Source organism: Cyprinus carpio, chromosome A1, assembly GCF_018340385.1.
Source record: "Cyprinus carpio isolate SPL01 chromosome A1, ASM1834038v1, whole genome shotgun sequence".
In the NCBI taxonomy this organism is placed as follows: Eukaryota; Metazoa; Chordata; class Actinopteri; order Cypriniformes; family Cyprinidae; genus Cyprinus; species Cyprinus carpio.
The window spans coordinates 1,319,627-1,345,866 of NC_056572.1; the positions used below are offsets into that span (position 1 = coordinate 1,319,627).

The 26,240-nt window shown below is 36.1% G+C and overlaps 2 protein-coding genes across 3 annotated transcripts in view; both read right to left on the reverse strand.

The window, feature by feature from the left end:
• Window positions 1-957: 957 nt before the first annotated feature.
• LOC109093017 (maternal embryonic leucine zipper kinase-like) lies at window positions 958-13,642 on the reverse strand. Its single transcript, XM_042711400.1, is given in 19 exon segments — window positions 958-1,502; window positions 1,897-1,917; window positions 1,919-1,998; window positions 3,042-3,201; window positions 4,292-4,397; window positions 5,794-6,064; window positions 7,381-7,533; window positions 7,715-7,843; window positions 8,530-8,616; window positions 9,427-9,525; window positions 9,599-9,667; window positions 9,788-9,886; window positions 9,982-10,074; window positions 10,280-10,348; window positions 11,138-11,281; window positions 11,996-12,112; window positions 12,277-12,362; window positions 12,459-12,539; window positions 13,597-13,642. Coding segments are annotated over 19 exon segments (2,055 nt in total). The 5' UTR covers window positions 13,610-13,642; the 3' UTR covers window positions 958-1,324.
• A 2,663-nt stretch (window positions 13,643-16,305) lies between these two features.
• Window positions 16,306-26,240, reverse strand: part of LOC109057548 (FERM and PDZ domain-containing protein 1-like) — a 30,229-nt gene continuing 20,294 nt past the window's right edge. For both annotated transcript variants that reach the window (XM_042711527.1, XM_042711484.1), the window contains exons 9-17: window positions 25,391-25,516; window positions 24,929-25,048; window positions 23,954-24,091; window positions 22,388-22,510; window positions 21,980-22,072; window positions 21,151-21,333; window positions 20,910-21,054; window positions 19,329-20,408; window positions 16,306-19,171 (exon numbers count right to left, since the gene is read on the reverse strand). In XM_042711527.1, coding sequence (XP_042567461.1) covers window positions 16,518-19,171; window positions 19,329-20,408; window positions 20,910-21,054; window positions 21,151-21,333; window positions 21,980-22,072; window positions 22,388-22,510; window positions 23,954-24,091; window positions 24,929-25,048; window positions 25,391-25,516 — 4,662 coding nt within the window. In that variant the 3' untranslated portion in view covers window positions 16,306-16,517. The remainder of the gene's footprint in view (window positions 19,172-19,328; window positions 20,409-20,909; window positions 21,055-21,150; window positions 21,334-21,979; window positions 22,073-22,387; window positions 22,511-23,953; window positions 24,092-24,928; window positions 25,049-25,390; window positions 25,517-26,240) is intronic.

Here is a 26,240-nt window from a genome sequence, read left to right on the forward strand (position 1 = left end):
TGTACTCCAGTTCAGAAAGGTAGGGTAGGGCCATCTCATTTTCTCCTCCAACTTCAAAATTGTACGACATGTTTTGCCTTGTTTTTTGTAAAGGGCATTTGACTTTCTTTGCACGTTCGCTTTGAAAACACTGAGTTGGTAGTTCTGTCTACGACACAGGTGACCTTTCCAACGAGACGACGTAATGCGTAATTAAAAAATATATAGTTTTCAATTTTTTTTTTTTGAAAATGACTTGATAAGACCCGTATTTCTCAGCTGGGATCGTGTAGAGTCCTTTGAAGCTGCACTGAAACTACAATTTGGACCTTCAGACTGTTGGTCCTCATTGAAGTCCATTATATGGAGAAAAATCTTGGAATGTTTTCCTCAAAAACCTTAATTTCTTTGTGACTGAAGAAAGACAGACATTAAGATCTTGGATGAGATGGAGTCGTACACTAGCCACACACAGGAGCTACTTTTATGTTTACAGATATGTGTGTGTGTGGATTTTCCCACAAAATCAGTCCCGACCTCTCAATTAGGCTTACAGTAGTGATTATTCAGGGTAAAGCAAAAAGACGGCTTGAAAGATGGACTTATCATTTACTGCTCATTATAGTATTTAAATTTAGTTAATTTCAAACAGAGAAAAAACATCTGCAATATGGCAAATTCATTTTGAATTTGTCACAAGTAACGTTACCAACATTCCATTTTGCTTTTATTTAAAATATCGAATATTTCATATGAACTAGACTTGCTTACAGATGAAATTAGATGTAGTTTTTATGTTGCTGTGGGCAGTTGACTAGGATAACGGTAGGGTTAATAAGTCTGAACTGAGGAAAATATCGTATTTGCTATAATATTATTTTGAAATACGCCAGTCATTGATACATTGAAACAAAGATGTATTTATTTACGAGTCAGACAGACATTATCACAAATAAAAACATGAACAAAATGACAAACATTTTAAAAAGGGTAACAGATTAGAAACTTTACACATTAAAAGAAAAAGATAAAGAAACATGACATTGACACTATATCATGGAGACACATAAAAACAAATAAGATGCAATTGCTGCCATAATGCTATACGAGTACTGCTTATTGCTAAATTAGAAGGATGTACAGTATAAAGTGACAAAAATCTTTGTATTTCTATCAAGGGCAGAACATGACAAAATAATACTGTACCACCTCCTGAACATGCCAAATAATAATGGACATGGTCAAATGAAATATAAAGTAGAACTGGAGGTTTTTCTGTAATGGACATCAAACAGACTCCACCCCTTTTAACTCAGGTGGGCAAGAGTCTGCCTCAGGAGTAACATCAGACGCTGGAGGTGGACAGGATGTCCTCTACCAGGTGTTTATACACCCAGGCGTCACCTTTGAGCCGCTGTCGACGGATCCCGACCACCTCAGGCTTCTGCAGGATACAAACCTCCAGCTTGAACTGCATGGTCACCTTTCCAAAGTCTGACTGTGTGTGGCACTTCAGAGTATAGCTAACGGAAAAAGAGGACCTTATGATACCACATAACAGTTTAACTCAGTAAACAAGTTATTTGTTTAGAGCGGTGGTTCTCAACCTCTCTGACTCAAAGGCTCCGTGTTCCAAAACAATATTTGAAGGGCGCCCCTTCAGATTATATTCTACATTCTAGAACTGTTCTTCAATAAAAATAATAGTTATTGAGGGAAAATAAAAATAAATATCGGATATAAGATTTTTTTTTTTTTTTTTTTAGCATTTTAATTTAGATTTTAATATATTAATAAAATTATTAATTAAAATACTCATCATCCTGCTGAGTTGGGTTGAGAACCACTGGTTTAGCAGAAAAAAACAAAAATTTGATTTGCATTTCAGGAATCACTTAATGTAAGAGTTTAACTTACCCCTTCTGAACAAAGTCCACATTTCTCCGGTAAAATGCTGAGAATCTGATTGAGCACTTGGTCAGCATCAGTCTGACTGGTGAGTGTCACGTTGTATTGAGCCTAAAAAAAAAACAGGAAGAGTTTTTATATATATATATATGCTATGGAAGCCAATGGGGAAGCAACTGTTTGGTAACCCATATTCTTCACAATATGTTCTTTTGTGTTCAGCAAAAGAAAGAAACACATACAGGTTTGGAACAACTTGAGAGTGAATTTTCATTTTTTTGGGTGAAATGTCCCTTTAAATTGACAGTTAAACCAAAAAAATAAAACAAATTAATGTTCTATCATTATTTCACACCTTCATTCTTCCACTGACCTCAAATGAAATTCAGTCTGTTCCTCAAACAGAGCACACAATTTGTTAGGTCTAATTCATTCTCTCTCTCTCTCTTTTTTTTTTGTTGTTTCAGCCAGTGGATATGAATCAGGGGCTTTAAGCATTACAAAAAGCTGGGACAACTCAGCATCAAGATATTATTATAATTTAACCGCTCAACAACTACTTGTTTTCTTTGAAGAAATGTGGCTTCCTATGGTCTTGAAAACCTGCATATATGATGAAGTGAGATAAAAGTAGAGTAGAAAAATCATGTATATTAATAAAATCGTATAATATATATGGAATTTATATAAGGTATATACGTTTTTCTAATTATGGCAAGCTCTAAAATATTTTTTGAATTTGGGTGTAAAAAAAATACATATTAAAAAAAAATCCTTATCTTTAATCCTTATCCAGAAAATCATGAAAAACTGGAGATGTCATGGGGCCTTCAAATATTGTTGTGGACAAAGGTTGGGAACAACTACTTTAAAGTTTTTTTTTTTTTTGGAGCTTGACTATATCTGAGCAACATCCACATCCACTATTTGGAAGGGAGCAGCTTGGACATTTTGTTAAACATCTCCTTTTGCATTCCATGAAAGAGTCATCATACAGGTTTACAGCATGACAGCAAATAAATGATGACCTATCCCTTCTGAAAGTTTTTTGGAATATTGAAAAACAAGCACATTTTAGGCAATTCGAGAGAACAACAGACAAACAATACAATCTTAAAGACTAAGCGCAAATGTAAAAACGAGACGAATGACACCTTAATTTTGCGTGGTCCATCTCGAGGTCCTCTCTTTTTGCTGGGTGTGAGCATTGTAATGACTTTATCCAGGCCTCTCTCCAGACTGCCAAACACTTTACCTCCTTTCCGCTTCTGCCCACTGTCCACCTGACAGCCAGCCAGGTCCAGAGATCGAGACCTGGACATGTGGGAAATGCAGTTTAGAACATAATTGCACATTTCTATAACTGCAAATCTATCACAATGAGACAAGATCATATTACAGAATAATAGGGTTTAGTTAAAATGATAAATGACTCAACAGCAATCTGCAAGAGTAAGTGCAGCAAGTGCTGCATCTCATTTCAAATGCAAAGAATGTTTTGACATCAGGTCATACAGATCAAGCAAAAAATGGCCTGTTAACGCTAAGGGTCAAAAGGGACATGAAAAATAAAAATAATTACACTATTGCTCAAGAAAACTGAGGTCAATAAGATGATTGATAATAAAAGATTAAAAAATAAAAGATTACACTTTATTTAAAAAGTGAAAGTGTGAAAGTGAAAGTGAAAAATTTAGCAAGGACAACTGATCAAAAGTGACAGTAAAGACTTTTACACTGTTTAAAAAAATAATATATATTTATATATAATATCAACTAAATGCTGTTCATTTGAAGTTTCTATTCATCAAAAAATGTATTGCAATTTCCACAAAATTAAGCAGCACCACTGTTTCCTGTATTCAGTTTTACTGTATTACATGTGAAATGTGAAAATTTACATCACAGAAATAAATAACATTTTAAAATATATATAGAGTTATTTTAAACTGTAATAATATTTTACACTATTACTGTTTTTACTGCATTTTTGATAAAAACAAATATGCAGCCTTGGTGAACATAAGAGACTAAAAAATAAAAAAATTAGAAAATATATTTAAAAATCTCTTAAAAAAATAAATAAAAAAAACTTTTTTGAAAGTTAATGTATATTTGAGTGTCATTGTCCCAAAAAAGTAAAGTTGAAATGAGAAAAAAAAAAAAAAAAAAAAAAATATAATATATATATATATATATATATATATATATATATATATATATATAGATATATATATATATATATATATATATATATATAAATATATATATATATTTTAAAGGTAAAGTGTCAATGATGTATATAAATTAATTAAAACATGGGGCAGAATTACACACTTCACCTTTAAATCCCACAGTCCTCCTCTACTCCATTATTCCTCTCAAAATACAGAGAGTTCTCTACCTTCTCTCGGGGCTGAAAGCCAGTATATCCAGTTCTCCTTGTTGGCCGCTCTGCTGTTGGTCCATCTCTCTCCTGCGGGACACTTCTTTAGTGGCACTGCCCGCTCCTGCACACACACAGGATAAACACGTGTCACTACATGCTACATGCTGTCGCAGCGCTACTGGGAACCTGTCAGTATGTGCTTCGGGAGTTGTCTCATAGACTATTGCACGCACACACACTCACTCCATCCCCAGTGTGCACCTGTCTGTTCCAGTGCAGGAGGTGGTGTGTGACAGTAACGAGGTGGACACAGTGGATGTAGGGACATGAAGACTTTTCCCCAGACGCACCGTGCCCATATAGAGACACATGCTCAGACTTCAGTCAACTGAATCAAACTATAGATGCTAGATAAAAATGTAGATAGTCCTTAAAACTCCAGATATGCCATTTAAGCATCTGCAGCACAGGGCTGAAAGACTTCAAAAATCCAGTTAGCAGAAAACGAGTGTATCAGTGTGTAAATGAAGTGTAGTCAGCAGTGAGAGCCTCGATTACACCTTATCTCCAGAACCACTATAAATCACTATCAATGCTTTTGTTCAGCTTTCAGCGGTCATATAAATAAATAACAATAATAATAATAAAAAAATCCCAGCCCCTAGGAGTTAATAATTCCAATAATGTTAAAAATGGATCAACTGTTTTATGATTATATAATACAATTATTAAAGCAAGTGGTAAAAATTGTAAGCACATTTTTTTCATTTCTGGGTACTTTGTCAGATGTTAGTGGAACATGTTCATCGTTTTTGCAATGAACTTTGCTTGTGGATACTCTGCTAACACACCCGTGTGAACTTGAGAAGAACTGATTTCACAAAAAAAGTGAAGTTAGTTAAAAATTGTTTGCAGATGGCACTTGCTTTTATATTTTGTGAATGCAATGTCCTTTATTAGGTGTGGCTTAGATCTCCAAATACACCACCGTTTAAAGGTTTGGGATCAGATCTTTTTGAAAGATGTATCTTTCACTAGACGACTCTTTCATTTATTTGAGCACAAATACGGTACAAATAAAAACTGTGAAATATCATTATAATAATTACTTTTATTGCAAATAATTGTTTTCCATTTTCATTTATTTTAAAACATAATTTATTCCTATGATGGCAAAGCAGAATTTTCAGAATTCTTTTACTCCAACCAGCCACTGTAAACATCTTAAGTGTCACTTTTGATAAATTTAATGCATTCCATCCACTAAATAAACATATTAATTTCTTTCAAAGTAAATAAACAAATAAATATCTTATCTTTACTGACCCTTAGCTTTTCAGGCGACCATGTAAGTTAAATTCCAAAAATATGGCATATGTAAATTAATGCAGAAACAAAATAAATAATAATAATAATAAAGACATATACAATAAACAGCTCAACAAAGCATAATCTGGATTATCACAACAGAGGTGTAGACTTGCTGTGATGTTTAAGTGATTCATTATCTAGCTCACCTTTGTTTGCGTTGCTGCTGGTGCTAATGATGTTGTTGTTGGGCGTTGTCGCCACATTTCTGTTGGATTTGGTCTTTCTGCTGCTCATCGGAGTTCGGGGAGCAGGCAGAGCAAAAACATCTCCATCTGTGCCGGTCACAGCAAGATTCTCTTTATTTTCTCTGGTTCTCTCACGTCTCTCTGGCTTCTGTTGACGGGGTCTCCCTTGCTCTATGATGGGGGAGTAACACATTTCATTCCGCCGCTTCTCTGATGTTTCACAGGTGAACTTCTGAAGACGACAAACGTTTTCACAACAATTAGTAAATTAAGTTTTCAACATTATTTTAACATTATCTTTTGAACATTATTTCCTGCTAAACATTTGGTTTCATTTTTGAAACACATCACATTATTGAAGTTAAATGTGCTGAAATTAGTTTCATGTTGCCATAAAATGGATTCATAACGGATTTGGTCTTCTAATACAAAGGTTGCAAGTTCATAAACTTCCCTAAATAAACATTCGCTTCCAGTCAAAAGGAGAAACATAAGGTTTTTAATCATAATAAGTATCTTATGCTCACCAAGGCTGTATTAATTTGATTACACGGTGTTAATATGAAATATTATCACAATTCAAAATAACTGTTTTTTATTTAAATATATTTTAAGATGTATTCCTGTGCTCAAACTGTATTTTCAGCATCATTACTCCAGTCTTCAGTGTCACATGATCTTCAGAAATCATTCTAATATGTTGATTTGGTGATTACACTCTCAGAAAAAAAAAAGGTACAGAAGCTGTCAGTGGGGCGGTACCTTTTCAAAAGGCACAGCTTTGTACCTAGAGAGCCCATATTAGTACCTAAAGTGTACATATTAGTACCTAAAGGTAAAAAATTGTACTTTTTGAAAAGATACCGCCCCAGCGACTTTTGTACCTTTTTTTCTGAGAGTGTAGGTATCAAATATTAAAGGTGTTCAAATATTAATAATGATTCTTACTATTATCCATGTTGAAAGGTTTTTGGTGCTTAATATTTTTGTGGAAACCATGACACATTCTTTGATGAATATAACGTTTAAAAGAACAGCTTTTATATGAGCTTTTGTAACATTATAAATGTATTTTTCTGTCACTTTTGATCAATTTCTTATGTCTTTGCCGAACAGAAGTATTAATTTCTTAAAAAATAATAATAATAAATAAATGAGCCAAAACTTTTAAATGGTAGTATATTATGGTTTCCTCAAAAATATTAAGCAACATGATGGTTTAACATCTATAATAATACTAAGCATCACCAAATCAGCAAATTAGAATGATTTCTGAAGACTGGAATAAATGTGGCTTTGGTTTCTTCCTTAAAAAAAAATAATAATAATTTTTTTAAAAATTATAATAATTCCAACTTTATAACTTTTTAACAGTAGTGCATTTATAAAGTGACCAAACACTATCCAGTTCTATCAACACTGCAACTGGTGTTCTGCACAAAACAAGTAAGAGGCAGTAAGAGAAAAGGAGTGTGTGGAGAAATAAAAAGATTGTGGCTGTATTGGACAAGAGGGAAGAGCAGACAAATAAAGAGAACAAGGGCTAACCATGCGTGGCGTGTTTGTGGTGTGTGTGTTCTTGGGCGTGAGAGGGGTCCAGGGATTCTCGTCATCGTAGCAATCAGGGGGGAAGACCATAGAGCCGAGCACCACTGGGTGAACACCATCATCATCCTCACTGAAGCGTAGACTCTTCTTCAGCTGAGACACATGCACACAATCATACTCCTGTCATCAACTTCAGCTACATAAGCATTTACACAGCAAGCAAAACATAACTACAGTAATATTCATAAATAAACACTTTTTTATAATAAATGTAGCATATGAGCCAGCCGTTGTGCATTCACAATGCTCCTAAATGTGTGAATACTGAACTCACTTGTATGTCCTGTAGAGGAGAGCACAGGGGGTCAATCACGGGGCATTCTGCTCTCAGACGCACAGGACGGCCTTGCCGCTTTTTAGCCAGCAGTGAAAGGTAGATGGCGGTCATTTGATCATACTTCCACTGAAGAAACACACACAGAGTAAAGATATCTCTTCTGAGTGACTGCTGTATAACACTCTTGTTTATGCACTGAGATCTACTGACATCTAGTGGTCATGGCTATTAATGAAGATCACACGGAGTGATTTCATGCCTTTATTTGCAGTGGTTATCTTTATCTACTGGTTATTAAGCACTTATTCCATAAAATTTAATAAAGTTCAACATCTCATTTTATTCTCATTACTCTCACAGTTATAGTTTGTATCATAAAAGGCTATATACAAGTCAAAAAGCATTTTATATTTTTGTACAAAAATAAATACAGTTATCTAATCAGATGCAAACATGGGACAATTCACAACTGTTTGCTTCATGTGCATAATTTATTACTAAAACTGTATGTAAATTATAGTTCAAATTGTTTGGAGTTAGTTTTTTTTTTTTAAAGAGATTAATTTATTTAGCAAGGACACATTAAAGTGATCAAAAGTAAAGATTTTGAAATTGTTCAAAAAGTTAGCTATTTCAAATAAATGTTGTTCTTTTGAACTTTTAATTCATCGAAAAATCTTGAATTGTTCAAAAAGTTTGATATTTATAATTTATGTTGTTATTTTTTTTTTTTTATATTTTAAATTGTAATCACAAATAAATACTTATGAATTCTAATATTAACAAATATAATATTCATTTTAACTCAGTACCTCTGACACAAGTTGGATTGTGCGATGTCTGGATTGTTTAAAAGCCACTGCCATTTCAGTGATACAGTCTTCATCTATATGACCCAACTAAAAAGAACAAACATACAAAGGAAATTATACAGTTTGGAAGTTAAAAACTGGGTATCTGATATGTACAATTACATATGATGCATATACTGTATTCTCTACATCTAATAGCTGTGTTTAAATGTTGAGTGTCCATCAATAAACACAGCTGATCAATAAATGTCCTGATCCACGCTTGTATCATTCATCAAGAGGACTCTAATATTGAATCCATTTGTGACCCTGGAGCACAAAACCAGTCTTAAGTCGCTGGGGTATATTTGTAGCAATAGCCAAAAATACATTGTATGGGTTAAAATTATCGATTTTTCTTTTATGCTAAAAATCATTAGGATATTAAGAAAAGATCATGTTCCATGAAGATATTTTGTAAAATTCCTACTGTAAATATATTAAAACTCTATTTTTGATTAGTAATATGCATGGCTAAGAACTTAATTTGGACGACTTTAAAGATGATTTTCTCAATATTTAGATTTTTTTGCACCCTCGGATTCCAGATTTTCAAATAGTTGTATCTCAGACAAATATTGTCCTCCTAACAAACCATACATCAATGGAAAGCTTATTTATTCATGATTTACACTTAAGACTGGTTTTGTGGTCCAGGCACACATTTAACATAAGGTCATATGGATCTGTAAAGACTTTAAATGAACTAAAGCAGATATAATTTGTTACAGGGAAGAAATCAACAGGAATAACAGCTTTAATGCCCAAAACAAATGTCTAACAAGAACGATATTGGCTTCACTTGACTAACTGGATCTTGGAGGCATATAAGCAGCGTGTTTATAGAGCTGATCTTACAGGATGTTTACTGTGCCACTCCACTGGTGTGCTGTATCCCTTCATAACCCAAGGGTGATCAAGCAACTGTTTCACAGTCAGGCGCCTCTTTGGGTCCACCTGCAGGACAAGAGAATAAACTTACTAAACTTACTTAAAAACATCAAACAGACACATAAACCATGCACAGTACCTGCATCATCTGGTTCAGAAGCAGAATGCTAGCAGGTGAAAGCCAGTGCGGGTTGCTATATTTGCCTCTCTGTCAAAACACAAGCCAATATTGCACAATATGAGATCACGAGCTGTTCAAACTTGCTTATTTCAGTCACCTAGTAAATGCACGGATGATTAAATAGTGCTGGAACACAAATACACTTACAGTAATTTTTCTGTAGAGGACCATATAATTGTCATCATCAAAGGGTAGAAAACCACACAGTAGAGCGTAAAGCAATACACCCATACTCCACACATCAGCCTGAAACACATGTGCCATGAGATCACGAGTAATACACGCTTCACTTGTTGTTGCTTTCAAACATGCAGGAGATGAAACACACACAGCACACTGACCTCAGAGCCGATGTAAGCCTTGCCCTGAATGAGCTCTGGAGCCGCGTAAGCTGGACTGCCACAGCAGGTCAGCAACTCCAAACCCAAACCGCCCTAATTTACAATTATTGAAATGCCAATATTGATTTAAAAGCGCTGATACATATGGACGTATCATTTAAAACAACAAGCTGCTTTACAGCTGAAAATGTTATTATTCCTGTTTACTTTGAAACAATCTGTATTGTATAAAGTGCCACAATAAACGCATGCTACTTGACTTAAAAGAAAATATATGTAATGATAGATAGATACACACCTTAGGTTTGGCACAAAGGCCAAAGTCAATGAGCTTTAGGTTGTGATTTTCATCGATCAGCAGGTTTTCCTAAGAACAGTAAGAAACAGTCGTGTCAAGAAAACACCGTTAACGTAATAATTCACCCCTGAATGAAATACTATCATCATTTATTGTTCCAAACCTGAATATCCTGAGTTATTTTTCTTGAAGTTGTCTTTCTTATAGCTTACTATAAGTTTTGTTATAAAAGTCTTGGGATACAAGTTGGACCACACTCCTGAAGTGCTTTTGTGTCCTTTTCAAAGCCTTAAAGCATCAGTCCCTGTTTGTTGTAATTTAATGAAAAAGAGGAATGCAAACAGTTTTCTGAATTCTTCTTTTGTGTTCCACATAATTAAGTCTTATGTGTTTGAGAGTTCAAACAGCTGATAAAAGCATCACAATTAATCGACACGACTTCAGTTCGATTCAAATTCCTAACTTTTTGTTAAGTGACAACCCGTGTGTTTGTGAGAAACGAGCTCATCATTAGGGCATTTTAACTTTTAACCATTGCTTTTGACCAAGATATGAGTCCATAATGCATAATAACGCTCCCTCCAGTGAAATCTCCTGTTGTCCTCTCACATCAAAATGAACCAACTTTTGTAATTGTAAACAGTGCTTGATCTGAGCACATTTCGTTCTGATGAGGAAATAAACTCATCTACATTTCTGATGGCTTGAAGGTGAGCACATTTTCAGCAAATTTTCATCTTTGGGTGAACTATTGCTTTAAGACCGTTCTCATTTCTGTGTGATCTGTTCCTTTAAATGAAAGAACTCAGTATATGCTTAAACTATTTAAAAATGAAATGCTCTTTTCAACCAACTCACCGGTTTGAGGTCTCGGTGGGCATAACCTTTGCTATGAACATAGGCCAACGCAGAGATGATCTGACGGAAAAACACTCGGGTCTCTTCCTCTGATAACCGGTCTTTAGCAATGATGTAATCAAACAGTTCTCCTCCAGGACAGTACTGAGAGAGGCACGATACATGCATATAAGGGTCAAAGACGAAAAAGTGTTTAAGCATAAAAAAAAGTGTAATACTGCTTTAAACTGTTGTAGTTTCCCCCCCAAAAAAATGCAAAAAGTTTTCTGTTTTATTTAAGTGCATTTTTTTTTTTTTTTTTTTCAGAGCAAAAAATAAATATCATACATTTTCCCCTGATTTACAGAAGACACCCAGTAAAATGTCATTCAGTGTAACAATCTCGTCAGGCATATTTACAAAAAAAATCAATTTATGACATATTAAAAGACTAATTACGTTCACCCCAAATACTAATGAGTTGTAATTTTACATTTTTAACATTCGCCACTATCCTAGGTTTTGCCCATTTGTCAAACTAATTTAAAACACAATAAAATTTAGCATGCTCCATTCTTTTAGATATTTTAATATGTACACGTCAGAATAAGCACATCGTTTGAATTTTTGCATAAATATTGTGTTACACTGAATGACAACGTAACATTATTACAACCAAATTTTGACATTTTATTCTCCAAAAACTTTTTTGAAACCTTAAAAGTAGACATTTTACTTACATTTAATGTGCTTTCTATGGACACAAAATCACTTCTGTACATTTCTTTTGATGTGGACATCTTAACGTCTTTGACCCATAAACATACGAAGCATAATGCACTTTCATTAAGCATCAGAAGCACTTTCAAGGAAACATACCTCAAGCACCATGTAGATCTTGCTTGATGTCTCAATGACATGGTAGAGACGACACACGTGTTGATGACTGAGGTTCTTCATAGCCTCAATCTCTGTCTTAACTCGGGGCAGATCATCCTAGAAAAAGGTAACACACATAATCTTCTCATTTTCAGCATGCCAACAAGATATTTCATCTAAATCTGAAATGAATTAAACAATATCTCCATAATCACTCTTTAATCATGAAAAGGTTTATGTGAATGTAAAATTAAAGGCCAGTCTTAAGGAGAAGATCTTACCCCTAGATCTTTCTTTTCCATTATTTTGATGGCCACTTTCTCTCCTGTCAGTATGTGTCTACCAAGTTTGACTTTGGCAAACCCACCTATAGGTTAGAATGGAAATAAAACTAAATGTATGTTCTTTCTCTCACATGCATCTCAAAAGCATTATATAAAAAAGCATAATTAATGAACGTTACCTGAGCCAATGGTTTCATAAACCTCATAGTGCTTGAGAAGTTCAGAAGTGCTGTCTACAGGCATACTGAGGACACTTACAACTAAATCAAAACAGTATGTTTTTAGTTACTCTGACACATTTAAGGCCACTGATGAAGTGGCACTCATCACGTTTGCAACAAAAACACAAAACAGAAGGTTGAACCACAAGAGTAGCTTTTATATTTACTTTTCACTCTCGATGCGGGATCACTATCTTTAGAAAATCCTTTTTTTTTTTCACTCTCGATTAGGTATATACACATATACATATATACACACACATACATATATAATACTATATATATATATTTACTTTTCACTCTCGATGCGGGATCACTATCTTTAGAAAATCCTTTTTTTAATTTTTAATTTTTTTCACAAAGGTTAACATTTCCAAATATGCTTGCGTCACACAGTTAATAAATGAATTATAGTGAAAGCAGTCATAACAAAGGCTTTTTTTGACCAATATGTTAAACAACAAACTCACCAGCTGTGCTGCAATGATTCACTTTAAAACGCCGATATAAGCGAGTTCAAAACAATAAAAATAAAAGCTTTAATGTAATTTAAAAAGAGGCAAGTTACTCTGTTACTCGAAATTACATGTGTTTATAATGTGATATAAAATTAAAACTGCCGAAGTATCATTCGAACATGTTTTCAAATTTGAATTTCCCACTTGCTACGTCAGAAGAGTTTCTGTTTCCGGTTACGATAAAAGTCCTTCTGCGTTAGCGGAAGATAGTGATCACCTACGAAACGAACCTTCGAATCAGCTTCGCAAAATGAAAAAAATGAGCTCTAAAATAAGTTAACTTACTTATCAGAGCTTAAGCTCACTACATGATGCGTCATGGCATGGGATCGTGATGTGCAAAATGAGATATCGTGTGTGAAAAGTTAGAAAATGCTGGTTATTTAGACTGAATATCCATAAGCTGCGACCTGAATTCACCGCCTCCATGTAAGTTGTGTGTATGGTATATTATATTTGCATTTCATAAATAAATAGTAGCCCTACTTTTGAATTTTATATATATATATTTTTTAAGTAAGACTTCATATTAGTAATATAATAAAACCTCATATGCGCATTGGGAAATGAAAATTCACCCTGTAAAGTCATAACTGCACCTTCCGGTGAAAATGACTGTAGACTCCTCCTCTCTGGCTGAGTATGCAGGAGGACTTCTCCAATCATTTACTCCTCCTAATTTAAACCCCGCCCCTTCACGCCTGCGTTCATCTTTTGAGTGCAGCACCCATGCAGCTAGATGTCAGTGCTAAATCCATTGTCCCATATCAGTCAGCAATATACAAAAACAAAACAATTCTGACTAGTAGCAAAGTAGGCAGTGTTGATGCAGTAGAGGATTTTAAAATGTGTTGGCACTAATGGAAAAGAACGGTGCAAAGTCTAATTAATAAAACATACATTCTCCAGTCATTTAGATGTCATTTTAATTTGGTGAATACTGCATTACAACGCCGATTTTCATTGCTAGAATCATTCATTCACTCACTGGTCATTCTTTCAATCATGCATTCCTTTTTACTATTTCTACTAGTATTTCCAAGGTATACAGTATGCCTATGGCTTACACGGCATGCCTTACAGTAAGAGAGTGGATGGCAGCTTTTTGGTATTCAGACACTTAAATTACTTTGGAGTTAATTTAGTAATTTGATATTTTGTCACACACTCAAATTTGTAATTTTCCATGTCACTCTTGAAACATTTTCTATAATTGCTGTATGATTATGTGAGCAGTGTTTTGTGAATTCTGGAAAATTATAGGGGGAGGAATGACTAAAAAGGAATAACTTATCAGTGAAAAATAAATCCATGGCAGCAAACATTAAACTGTTATTTTCCCACAAAATTATGATCTAAATAAATCCCCCTTCCTGAAGTCATAATTGTAAAGCATGTGCAAAATTCAGTGTAAAATCTTTTAAATGAAATCTGCATTCACTGCAAAATCATTCATCCATAGGCTTTGGTATATTCTTCGAAAGGAACACATAATAACATTACTGGCAACTCAATTAAAAGTTGTTTGTATTTAGTAAACATTTAAAACCCAGGTGATTACTGCAGAAAGGTTTTTATAACATTCCCTAATAGACAATAGGTATAGCAGAGAGAAGAGAATATACTGTATGTGCATAACACTGGTGAAGACGGTAGTAAGAAAACCAGCAAAAGAGTGCAAATATGAGAAAGAAAGCAGAGAAAGAAGATACATTATGCAAAATCCCTGTCTATGCTTTCCTCATGAAGCAGAATAAATTACTGACAACCATAGAACAAAGACAGTTATGGTTTAAAATTACATTCAATACTTAACACGTATAACCAACATATAAATACTGTAAAACAAGCTGTGTAGTACCCTGTTTAGAAATTCTGGTCTCAGTACAGTTTTAATTTTTAGGCTAATCCAAATGGCAGGTTTTATGTTTCAATGTCTGTATATGTGTGAGTGTATAGTGCACGCTTATTACTGGTATGGCTTGGACACTGCCTCAGTGTTGATGTTCTTTACCACAACAGGGGGCTGTTTCATAAAAAAAGTTTACCAAATAAGCCAGGTTTATTTCAGTTAGTCTGACTTCTTGTCAGTTGATTTGGTTCAAAATAAGTCAGACTAACTGAAATAAGCCTGGCTTATTTGGTAAACTTGTTTGAACCACATTTGAGTTATTCTGACAGGTTTCTTACCGTTTTGGTAGGGGGGAAAATACTCAATGTAACTGTTGAAAGGTCAAAGGGCAGTAGTGTTGTCAAATGTAACAATGTTGGTAAAAGTCGGAACTGAAATTTTAAAAATGTGATGATACCAGCATTTTATGCTATTATTTTGAGCGCTGTTGTGTGGATTCTCGAACACCTCTGATTGGCCATTGTGTTCACGTGCTCAACAGATATGTCTGTGATTGGCTACAATAATTATTTTCTTTAAGAATGAACGTTTTAGTGGTTTTAGAACTAATTGTGGAACTACCCACTTTTTGGCGTTTTCGCACCACCGGAACTGGGTATGATTTTATTACCGGACTGCCTTTTTCGAGAACCAAATTAGCTCCTACTCCGGAGCAGGGTCTAAACCAAGCATAACTGGTACTACCCATGACGTAAGTATACATTGATTGGCCAAACGCATACGAAAACGCCCTCACCCGCCATAATTTAAAAAGTTGTGTAAACATACTGTAAACACTGTGTCAACTTAATTAACAAATATGATGAACATGATATGATGATAGATGGACAGACGCTGAAGTGCAGGCACTTGTAGCAAATGTAGCACTGCCAGTTGTCGTTGGAGAATATTAGTCCTCTTTTCCGTTCTTTCAATCGTTTTACGTATACATCGACATTCCATGTCCATTATTGTGAAACCCACGAGACACAACAAAAACACAGCTCTGATAACAGCGTCCTCCATCATCCTGTTGTTAACGTTGTTCTTCTTTGTTTTCGTTGTTGAACCCCACGCACAAATGACGTCGCTGTCGACCGGCTTACGTCACTTCGTAGTACAGATTGTCAGTGCAAATGCAACCCTTTAAATGGTACTGTGAAATAGTTTGCGCAAAATCGTCCCAGTACTTTAGTACTGTACATTTAGTGCTGGAACTAAATCGGTGCGAAAGGCCCTAATGATCATCGCTTCATGCTTTTCACTAATCGCTCACACAGATACTCATGGGAGCATTTGAAAGGCACGTCTATCAGTGGATCCATCTATGAGCTGATATATTAGGGATCCACTGATAGACATGGCTTTCGAACGCTCCTGTGTGTATCTGTGTAAGCGATCTGTGAAGAGCGTGAAGCAGTGATCACTGTAGCCAATTACAGACATATCTGTTGAGCACGTGAACACAATGGCCAATCAAACCTGTTTGAGAATCCACACAACAGCGCTCAAAATGCTAGCGGGAAATGCTGATATCGTCACATTTTTAAAATTTCAGTACCGACTTTTCAGTACCAACTGGTACAGACATCGGTACTTTTGACAACACTAAAGGGCAGTGAGAGTGCGAAAGAGCTGGGTGAGGCAGAAGACTGAGGTTGTTAGCGCAGTGCACTGGCGGGCCAGAAGTTTAATACTGAGATCATGACAAGTCTTTCTTTCGGTAGCACTTCCCACTAGCTCTGCTGCCCGAGCAAATTCCTGATAAGTTTTTGCAACACTTGCTAGTCCTGTAAGTGCTTGGGCATGGCGCTCCATGCACCGCTGGCAGTTAGAGAAACATATACACACACTTGTCAGCTGTACTAGTGAGTGAAAACTTTCAGACAATGATTGAAGTGTTTCCTCTGGTGTTTGCCCAACTCTGACTACGCGTTGGCATCCAGCTAAAAGCCCCCGAGCCTCTGCATGTAATCGCCTTTTGTTCTCTGAAAAGTGAGCCACACAGGTATCCCTGGGGTGCTTGTGGACCCCATCTTGGTTTTTCATAGCGCCAGCAAGAACATTTAAGAGGGTATCCACATCCCTTTGCAAAGAACGGAATCCTGTTGATGGTATGGGATATCGACGAGTCAGCAGGGAAGTGATGATATCTTCATGAGGGTCCGAAAGGAAGCAGTCACGAGCATCCAATGGAGACAGAAGGGGACTGAGCTCTGTAGATGAAGATGCAGGCAGTACTAGATGTGGGAATGAGGGCAATGGAGAAGATGGAGAGAAAGATGCAGGGGATGCAGAGAGGGAGGAAGGAGGGACAGATGTCAGCACAGCATCCCCTGTTTCACCCTGGCTCGTTCTGCGGGAAAACTCATATACAGTAAGTTCATCATCGAAGCTGGCGCTGTCAAGATCTCCACTGAAACAGTTGGTGTATACTGTATGGCAGACCTCTAAAGGTGGCTGAGCACCTTCTATTACAGTGTCACACCCCATAGCCAGTACCGAGCTGCAGCTAAGGTCTGGTTTCTCATGTTGATTTGGGCTGGGCAAGGATTTTGGCTGGGCTATAGTAGGTTTGGACTGGCAGTTTGCGAAAACCCCACAGCTAGAGGTAAAGTTATGGGGTGTTGCGCTTGAGGGTGGGTGGCTACATTCTTGTAACCCACTAGACGTTACCACACTCCAGGGTCCGTTTAAGTTCTGTGTTGTTACCACTAAGGATGAGGGGCTGAATTGGAGAGAGTTGTCTGCCTTGGAGCACATTCCAGAAAACTCTTTAGGTTTAGTTTTGGTTTTCAGCTGTCCACATGCTTTGAGGCCAATGTGACTGACCTCCCTTACCTCCTCAATGACCTCAGTGACCTCTTCAGATACTATGGTAACCACTTTTACCTCTGTAACTTCACGAGAACCTTCATTTGACGTCACATCCTCAGTTGCCTCTTTTGCTACTTCAACTTCATTTTTTTGTAGTTGTGTTTCTGAAAGTCTTCTCACAGGTTTAACATTGCCATTGGAACTGCCATTTAGCATTTCCTGGGAACGTGAAAAGTAGAGGGGAAGGTTCTGGATCTTTCCCCGCAATGTTGAGGAAGAGAGTCGCCCAAGGATGCCGGATGAACAAGGTGTAAGAAGGAACCTTTGGGCTGGTTCATAAGACGGAACACCAGAAGACAGTTCTTGGAGTGAAGGGTCACAATTATTGTCAGTTTCAATATTGTCAGATTCTGGTCCTCTGACTCGCTGGGAAAATAAGTGCCTTGATGGCCCACTACCAAAGGATGCAGACATACTCTGACTCCTGGTCCTCTCTGTTGGCTCCACTGAGTGCTTTCCCATCCCAAATTGTAGATGTACAAAACTGTTGTCTCTGTCTACATCAGGGCTTGTGGTGTATGATATACTCGGGACATGGAAGTAGGGTAAACTTGATGGGGATATCTGGCCTAGTCTTGGCAGTGAGCTGCTCTTTTGAGTCACTGAACTGCCTTGGAAAAAATCTTCCATTTGTTTGGTTCCCTTATAATCTCTTTGACCAAATAAAACACTGCTATCACCCTGTCCTTTAGACATATCAAAGAACAGATGGTCTCCAAACAGTCTCTCAACTAGACCTCCCACTGCACCCTCCTCTTGATCATTACTGCTATGGTTACTGGTGCTTCCTTTATCCTGTAGGTCCATGGGGGAGCGTACTGCTACTATAGATGGCGATGCAGTAGACATTAGTTCATTGACTGATTTGAACTCCATGGAATCTGGTTCCATCTCTATAAGTTGCTGTTTCCGCTGATATGGTTTGTTTGAGTGTGATCCCACTTGTGTATCAGTGGGATTATGTGGTCCTGATCCATTGACTTTGGACGGTTTGATGGGTTTGGATTCCAGTTGCGCTGGTTCTCCTTCAGAATCAGTTAGGGATGAGACTGTTGGACATGGACCTTGATCTGAGCATCCGCCTTCAAAACACATCATTCGGCCAGTACCTTGGTTAATTGCTATAGAACCATAGTTCGGGATGCTATTTCCATACCTGTTTCCTAAATGATCCTGTTCTGGGAATGATACCAGGGATGTGTAATTTGTTTCCATGAATGAGCGACGCTTTTTGGATCTTTTATTGAAATTTGACAATTCAACTTGTGTAACCATTTTATCTTCCTCCTTTTGTTTGTTCTCTTCTGCCTCCTGTTCACTTGCACAAATGCCATTCTCCCTCAGGCTTAGTGTCTGTAATATGGTGCTTGACTCTTCAGAATTTTCTATAAAGAGAAATATCAGCAAATTCATTTGGTGAGTATTTGTTAGCAAAACTCCACATGACTATTTTTCATATGATATACTCAATTCCTTAACTTCTACAATATGTTATAGAAATATTTTGAGAACATTTCATGCAGAATCTCCCCTATGTCATACCTCTAATCAAGGCAGTTGAGGAGGGTTTTTCAGCTGGTGTGAATCTTTCCTGAGCGTCAAAGAACTCTTCATCTGAACTGCTGTCTCCAAACCCTGGTGGGGGTTGAAAAATTGGCACTGTTTCGGTCTGATTCGCTTCCCCTCTTTCCTGATCTGGTTGTGTTTCCATAGGACCTGAAGGAGAGAGAGGTTGTGGAAGGATCCGGGCACTGTCTGGGGTAACATTGGTGCAGATATTGTAATAGTGTCTAGTGTCTCCTTGTTCAAATGTGAACACATAGTCCACAGGAGGAGGTAAGGTGCTTCCAGGACATTTTGCAGGTGACCCCTTTTCATGTTTTTCATCCTCTATTCCCAACTCCTCACAGTCCTCCTCTTCACTGGCTGCAGGGGGACTTGGTAGACATTCAGCAATATTTGAGAGTGCAGGAGAGCAAATGAATTGGTCAATATCAGGTTCACAATGGGAATCAGCAGAGCACAGGTCACTTTGGGAGTGAGAACCTTTGCTGTACGGTTGCCGTGGAGACAATGACGGTGAATAGCGATCTTCACAGCAGTAAGAATCTTTTACTGGTAAATGGCATGGGCGTCTGGTAGAAAAGTAGGTCATGAGGTCGTCCTCCTCTAGGGCATCTATAGAGTCACTGGACATGCTGGTCATGAAATATGACTCAGTTTGGTATGAATCAGATGCTTCAGATAATGGGTCATCGACAATGATGACACACTGAGGTTGTTCAGGCTTTTTCTCTTGCCCTTTGTCTTCCTTTTCTGTGCCCACACTCTCATCGTCTATTTCTACCGTGATTCCATTATTACCATTTATAGACTGATGGCTGGTTTCTTTGTCCTCCTCCCTTTCCTTCTTCTCAACCACCTCCCCTTCTTTGCGTCCTTCCTTCTCCACCTCTTCGTCTTTTTCCATGTAACTTTGTGCTTTTTCAGTTTCTTCTGGTAGCTTATCACTGGGTTTATCTGCTGTGTTGTTGCTTTTGGCAGTGCTAGCAACATGAGCAAGGAGAGCATCCACGTCTGTGTCTGAGTCGTCAGAGTCACTGCCACAGTGTGACACATAACCTGTAAACAATGGCAGAAGCACAGACAAAGTTAAGATAAATCACACTGTGAACATTTTCTTTGTCAACATGCGAACAGTGAAAACATTTTTCACATTTGCTTAGATATACAGTAACAGACAATCCCTTCCTCTGCTGATACTCACTACTCACAGTTAGTTCCAATTGTGTTTGTCACAACAATTTATTTCACACTAATGACATAAATGTCATATACCTTGTGATTTTATAGGCACTGCTAAGATTCAAGCAGTTTCCACTGTTACCTAATAGCACAACTTGCTATTTTTAGAACATTGTTACAACTAGAGTACATGAGCAGTGTGGAGTGGAAGTGGAGCTCTTAGATTCAGCTTGAAGCATGAAGATTTATTTTGTTTAAATCAGAGCAGCAATGTTTTCTCTTGCTTCAAGAGGATTTTCACTATTCAAAATTGATTAAAGCTTTGCCTTTAATCAATCTTGACCAAATCTTTGACCAAATAATTCAGTAATTCAGTACCTTCCTCTGCTGATATTCGGTGGCTCTTTGAATTATCTGACCAGGGGAACACACTGATCTGGGGGTCCACGAGAAGTCTACAGTATCCAGCAACTAGACACAATAAATCTTTAGCTGCCACTGACTCCATCAGCAAGGTTATTGGCTGAAGACAGGAAAAGTGTGACAGTATTAAAGAAAGAGAATGAAAGAATTGTACACATATGTAGATGTGAGTATGAGTATGTACTGTATTATATACCTTTATATCCTGCAGGTAGATCTTGACCAGACTAACTCTGTCAGACTCAGGTAATAGTTCCACTCTGGTAATGGAGCTGAATTCAGTTAGGGTGGTCATGATGCTCAGCTTGTGGTTGATCACCTGACTCACCCCATACTGAGCTCCCACCAACAAACTCACCACTGACTCCCTGTCCTGCAGCTAGTTAAACAGAGAGAGAGAGAGAGAGAGAGAGAGAGACAGGGAGAGTGAAAGAAAGATATGTGATAAACGAAGACTGTGATGTATGAAAGAATGGACAGCAGCAAAAAATGAAGGAAGGATGGGGGATAAACCAAAAGGGTTGTTACGAACATTTGTATTGAAACAAACAATGATCCACTGCATTCCACATCTCACATTCAGTCATCTTTACTTGACTTTTTATGCCAAGCAAACATCACTAAGTCAGAGTTATCTTAATTAACATTTATTTAAAATTATTTATGTGAAATTGCATCATTTATTTGAAATTGTAAGAATTAGTTGTGATGGTCTTTGAAGTATCAGTTAGAATGGGTTTATAAAAAATATGACATTAGTAGCTTTGTGCAATTATTTTCTAGTGAAAGTTTGTTTGTGAATATATAGCATTCTATGTATTCGAGTTTGGGATCAGTGAGAGTTTATTATTTTTTTTAAACAAATGACTGCTGATGTGTGAGTGCGAGTATGTGAAATGGATGAAAGATGTAAAGCCATTGCGTGTGTAAATGCAGGTGGAGTACATTTACTGTCAAACTTTTACTGCAGTTTAATGGATTTCATGTTCGAAAGTGGCTATTAAGACTCAGAATGCATTTCTTACCATCATAGTGGCACTAAAAGCCTTTCCTCCATAGGACTTGACTTCAGACATCTCATTCATGTAGTTCAGTCTAGCTTGATCCACTGAGATCACCTATGAAAACACATTGAAAATAACATAAATACATGTCATACTGTACTTCAATTCCAAAGAATACAAAAATAATTTTTTTTTTTTTTTTTTGGTGTGTACCTTGGGAATACTTCGGATTTTTTCCTCATGATTATTATTCTTTCAAAGTAAAAACCATCATACTGAAACTAGATTTAGTATCATTCAGTAATATGGCATGTATCAAAATACAATTTAAAACCATCACTGGCATATACTGCCACAGGTTTTTAATTTTACAGTTTACTGTATATTATGTACATGATTTACATTCTTGTAAATCATTTAAGGACACACCTTTTGTTTTGGCTCCTGAGACAGAATCTTTTTCATGTGGTAACTGATGGCTTTCTTCAAGTCCTTCTCTCTCATGTTTCGCAGTAAGGTGTGGGACACAAAGCTTTCAATGCCCCACTCCTTTTCAGACAGAAATAGTACAGAATAGAATAGTGTTACACACACTTTAGGGCTGTGCAGTACAGTGGCACTGAAATGTATGTGTTAATGCCAAAATAATTATGAGGATAATAATGAATTATCAGCATTGAATTTTTGAAAATATTGACAACTCTAATTTCATCAGATCCCTAAAGTATCAATTGACTATTAGTACTTTAACTATAATGCATACAATACACTGAAAAAAAAAATCTCTGGAATTTACATACAAAACAAGACAGCTGTGGTTGCCAAATTTTTACCAAAAAAAATATAGTAGCAAAATTTTATGTTTTATGGACTGAACTTAAATTTACATTCAAAAGTATAAATGACAACCGCCTAAAAATACAGGTGTATTTCACAAGCTAAGGTAATAAATACTAACATATAGAAGGTGCATGTAGTCATACACACAAATACAAAACATCATCGTGGTAAAACACAGCACTGAAGTAATGCAATAAACATTACTTTAACAACATATGATGTAACAAATGTACATAACTGATGAGAAGGTAAAAAAACTGAGAAGAAACAATTATTTTAAATCAAATGAAAAAAGCATCAAAAACACAGGGAATTCTGGGAATGTAAATTTTATGTTTTTTATTGTAAATTATAAGACGACCTGCTCACTTGCAAAAACTGTAAATTTAAAATTAGAAAAAGTGTCCTGTTTGATTTATTAATTTTTTTGACTGTACTGTATATAGTAAGGGAATTTACCAATAACCAAATAGTATTTTATCGTTGCATTTTTACATTCTTTTATCGTCAAAATCATGATAATATTTTTTAGTGTACTGTTTAAACATTTGGGGTTGTTAAGACTTTTGTTATGTTTTTGAAATTCTCTGAAAGGCTGCATTTATTTGATCATAAATACATTAAAAACTGTAATATTGTGAAACGTTTACAATTTAAAACAACTGTTTTCTATGTGAATATATGTTAAAATGTAATGTATTGCTGTGATTAAAGCTGAATTTTCATTACACCAGTCTTTAGTGTCAAATGACCCTTCAGATATCATTCTAATATGCTGACTTGATGCTAAAGAAACATTTCTAATTATGATCATGACTGCTGTGGATAATTTCCTTGATTCCATGATAGAAGTTCAATTTTGTTAAATTTAATAAATTTTCATATGCATTTTGATGAAAAGGAAATCCCATACATTTTCATCAAATACTTCTTATTCATATACCTATGAATACATATTTATTTTTTTAAGTAAAAATCTTACTGACCTCAAACGTTTCAATAGTAGTGTATTTACTAAGAACAATAACTAGAAAAATGCAGCAGCAAGCTTTCTTATGTTAGTGGAAACAGTATGGACACTTACAGCACAGTGTTATTGTGTGTGTGTGTGTGTGTGTGTGTGTGTGTGTGTGTGTGTGTGTGTGTGTGTACTCACATGATCGCCTTCAGTGGTGTTTTAAGGGATTGTCCACTGCTGGCTAGTTTTTCCTGAACATGTAGAGCAGCCAGTCTGAGAGCTGTATTACATTTCATCTCCACTGCAAACCTTTCCTGCAATACATCACTTACACTCTACACACAAACACACACACACACACACACACACACACACACACACACACACACACACACACACACACACACACACACACACACACACACACACACACACACACACACACACAGACAGACAGACAGACAGACAGACAAACACATTTATTCAGATGTTTAAATGGGGACATACCATAGACTTCTATTGTTTTATTATAAAAGGTAATTATGACTACTGACTAACCCCCAAAACAATCTTTGCTTTGTTTATGAATTAATTTTCCAATTGAGGCTTTTTTTAGCTCAATAAGCTCACATTTGAGGACAAACGGGTCTACTAACTAAATATACATCACAAAAATGGACTGTACTTTACATATAAAGGAATGGTTCACCCAAAAATGAAAGTTTGCTGAAAATTTTATTCAGGTTCAGGCCATCCAAGATGTAGATGAGTTTGTTTCTTCATCAGATTTGGAGAAAGTTTTGCTCACCAACAGTCCAAACAGTTCAGATATCAATTAACATTAAAGTGACTTGATGGATTTGTTTCTTACAAAACACTCAGCTTTTCTCTTCACAACCATCACTTCTAGTCAAAATACGAGTCCATTGTCTACTGGACTAATAATTGTGGATTATTGTGTTTAGGTACTGTGTAGGATTATTGTTTATAGGTGCTGTAAATTTCGCAAAATCCTTTCCGATAAAGAAAAATCTCATGGCCTGAGGGTGAGGACATTTTTAGCAAAGTTAAATTTTTGGGGTAAACTATTCCTTCAAAAACAATCTAACATCAATCATTGGTGATATTACTTTAAAATATATGCATGTTTATACACAGACACAAGCACGCACCTGTAAGTATAGATACTCAAAGGCCACAGGATCTTCTTTGAGCATGCAGGTAAAGTCTCTAGGTAGAAAGCAGACACGGAACAGACACCTGTAGTTGTGAGTCTCCTTCTTTTCAACCACCTGTCACACATAAAGAGTATTAGATATATACTGTATCTGAGCCATTTAACAATTACAGATGAGTGTAGAAAGAAGGAACTAAAGTCGTTAAAGGAACATTTTCATGCAAAGTGAAGATTCTTTTATTTATAATCACCCTCATGGTGTTCCAAACCTGTATGGAATTGTTTTTTTCTGTCAAACACAGACTCTCAAAAAATAAAGTATCAAAGTGCTCCATATGAAGAAGGATTTCTGCAGCTTCTTATAAGAAAGTCATAATCACTGAAAATCTTTTGGACTACTTTTATGACTTTTTTTAAAATGATAACTTGCATTTTCATGTGATGTTTGTGTGTGCACCTTTTTAATAATCTCTTCCTCATGCAGTAGATATAGTTTGCTGATGCTGTATTGTTGTTCCAGCACCAGAGAGAAGTGTTCAATACGGCTGATTGAGAGTTTCTCCTTCAGAGTCATCACTATGTCCTGATGGAAAACACATTTAATAAGAGAATACATGAAGCATGTGAAATTATATAGAGAACTTTAATGCACAACACTTGTTAAAGATAAGAAGACCTCCGTTGTAGGGCACTGTGACGGTACCATGGTACAGTGATGGTATTAGATGGTTATGTTTGGTACCTTGATATATATCATGGTACTGAATAATTACCATAATCATGTACGGTGATATTTACACTAACACTGAAAATTCTAGGGTTGGTAAGATTTTTAAATGATTTTGTATCAAAAATACAGTAAAATATTGTTATAATTTAAAATAATGGTTCTATTTATGTTTATTGAAAAATAATGGTTCTATTTTAATATATTTTTTAAAAATGTAGTCTATGACTGTGATGCCAAAAAGGACTTTTCTGCAGCCATTACTCTAGTCTTTAGTCTCGCATGATCCTACAGAAATCAAGTTCAAAAGAACAGCATTGATTTGAAATAGAAATCTTTTGTTACCTTTATAAAGGCCTGTACTGTCACTTTTGATCAATTTAATGCATCCCTGCTGAATAAAAGTATTAATTTAATTTTACTGACCCCAAACATCTGAATGGAAGTGAATATACAGTAACACTACCAAAAATCCTCTAGTACGGAACATGCTTGAAAAACATGTTTTTTCCATTCTACTTTCTGCTCTTTTTTTTTCTCTTTGGATGGCAATAAACATTATAAAACAGGCAATATAATT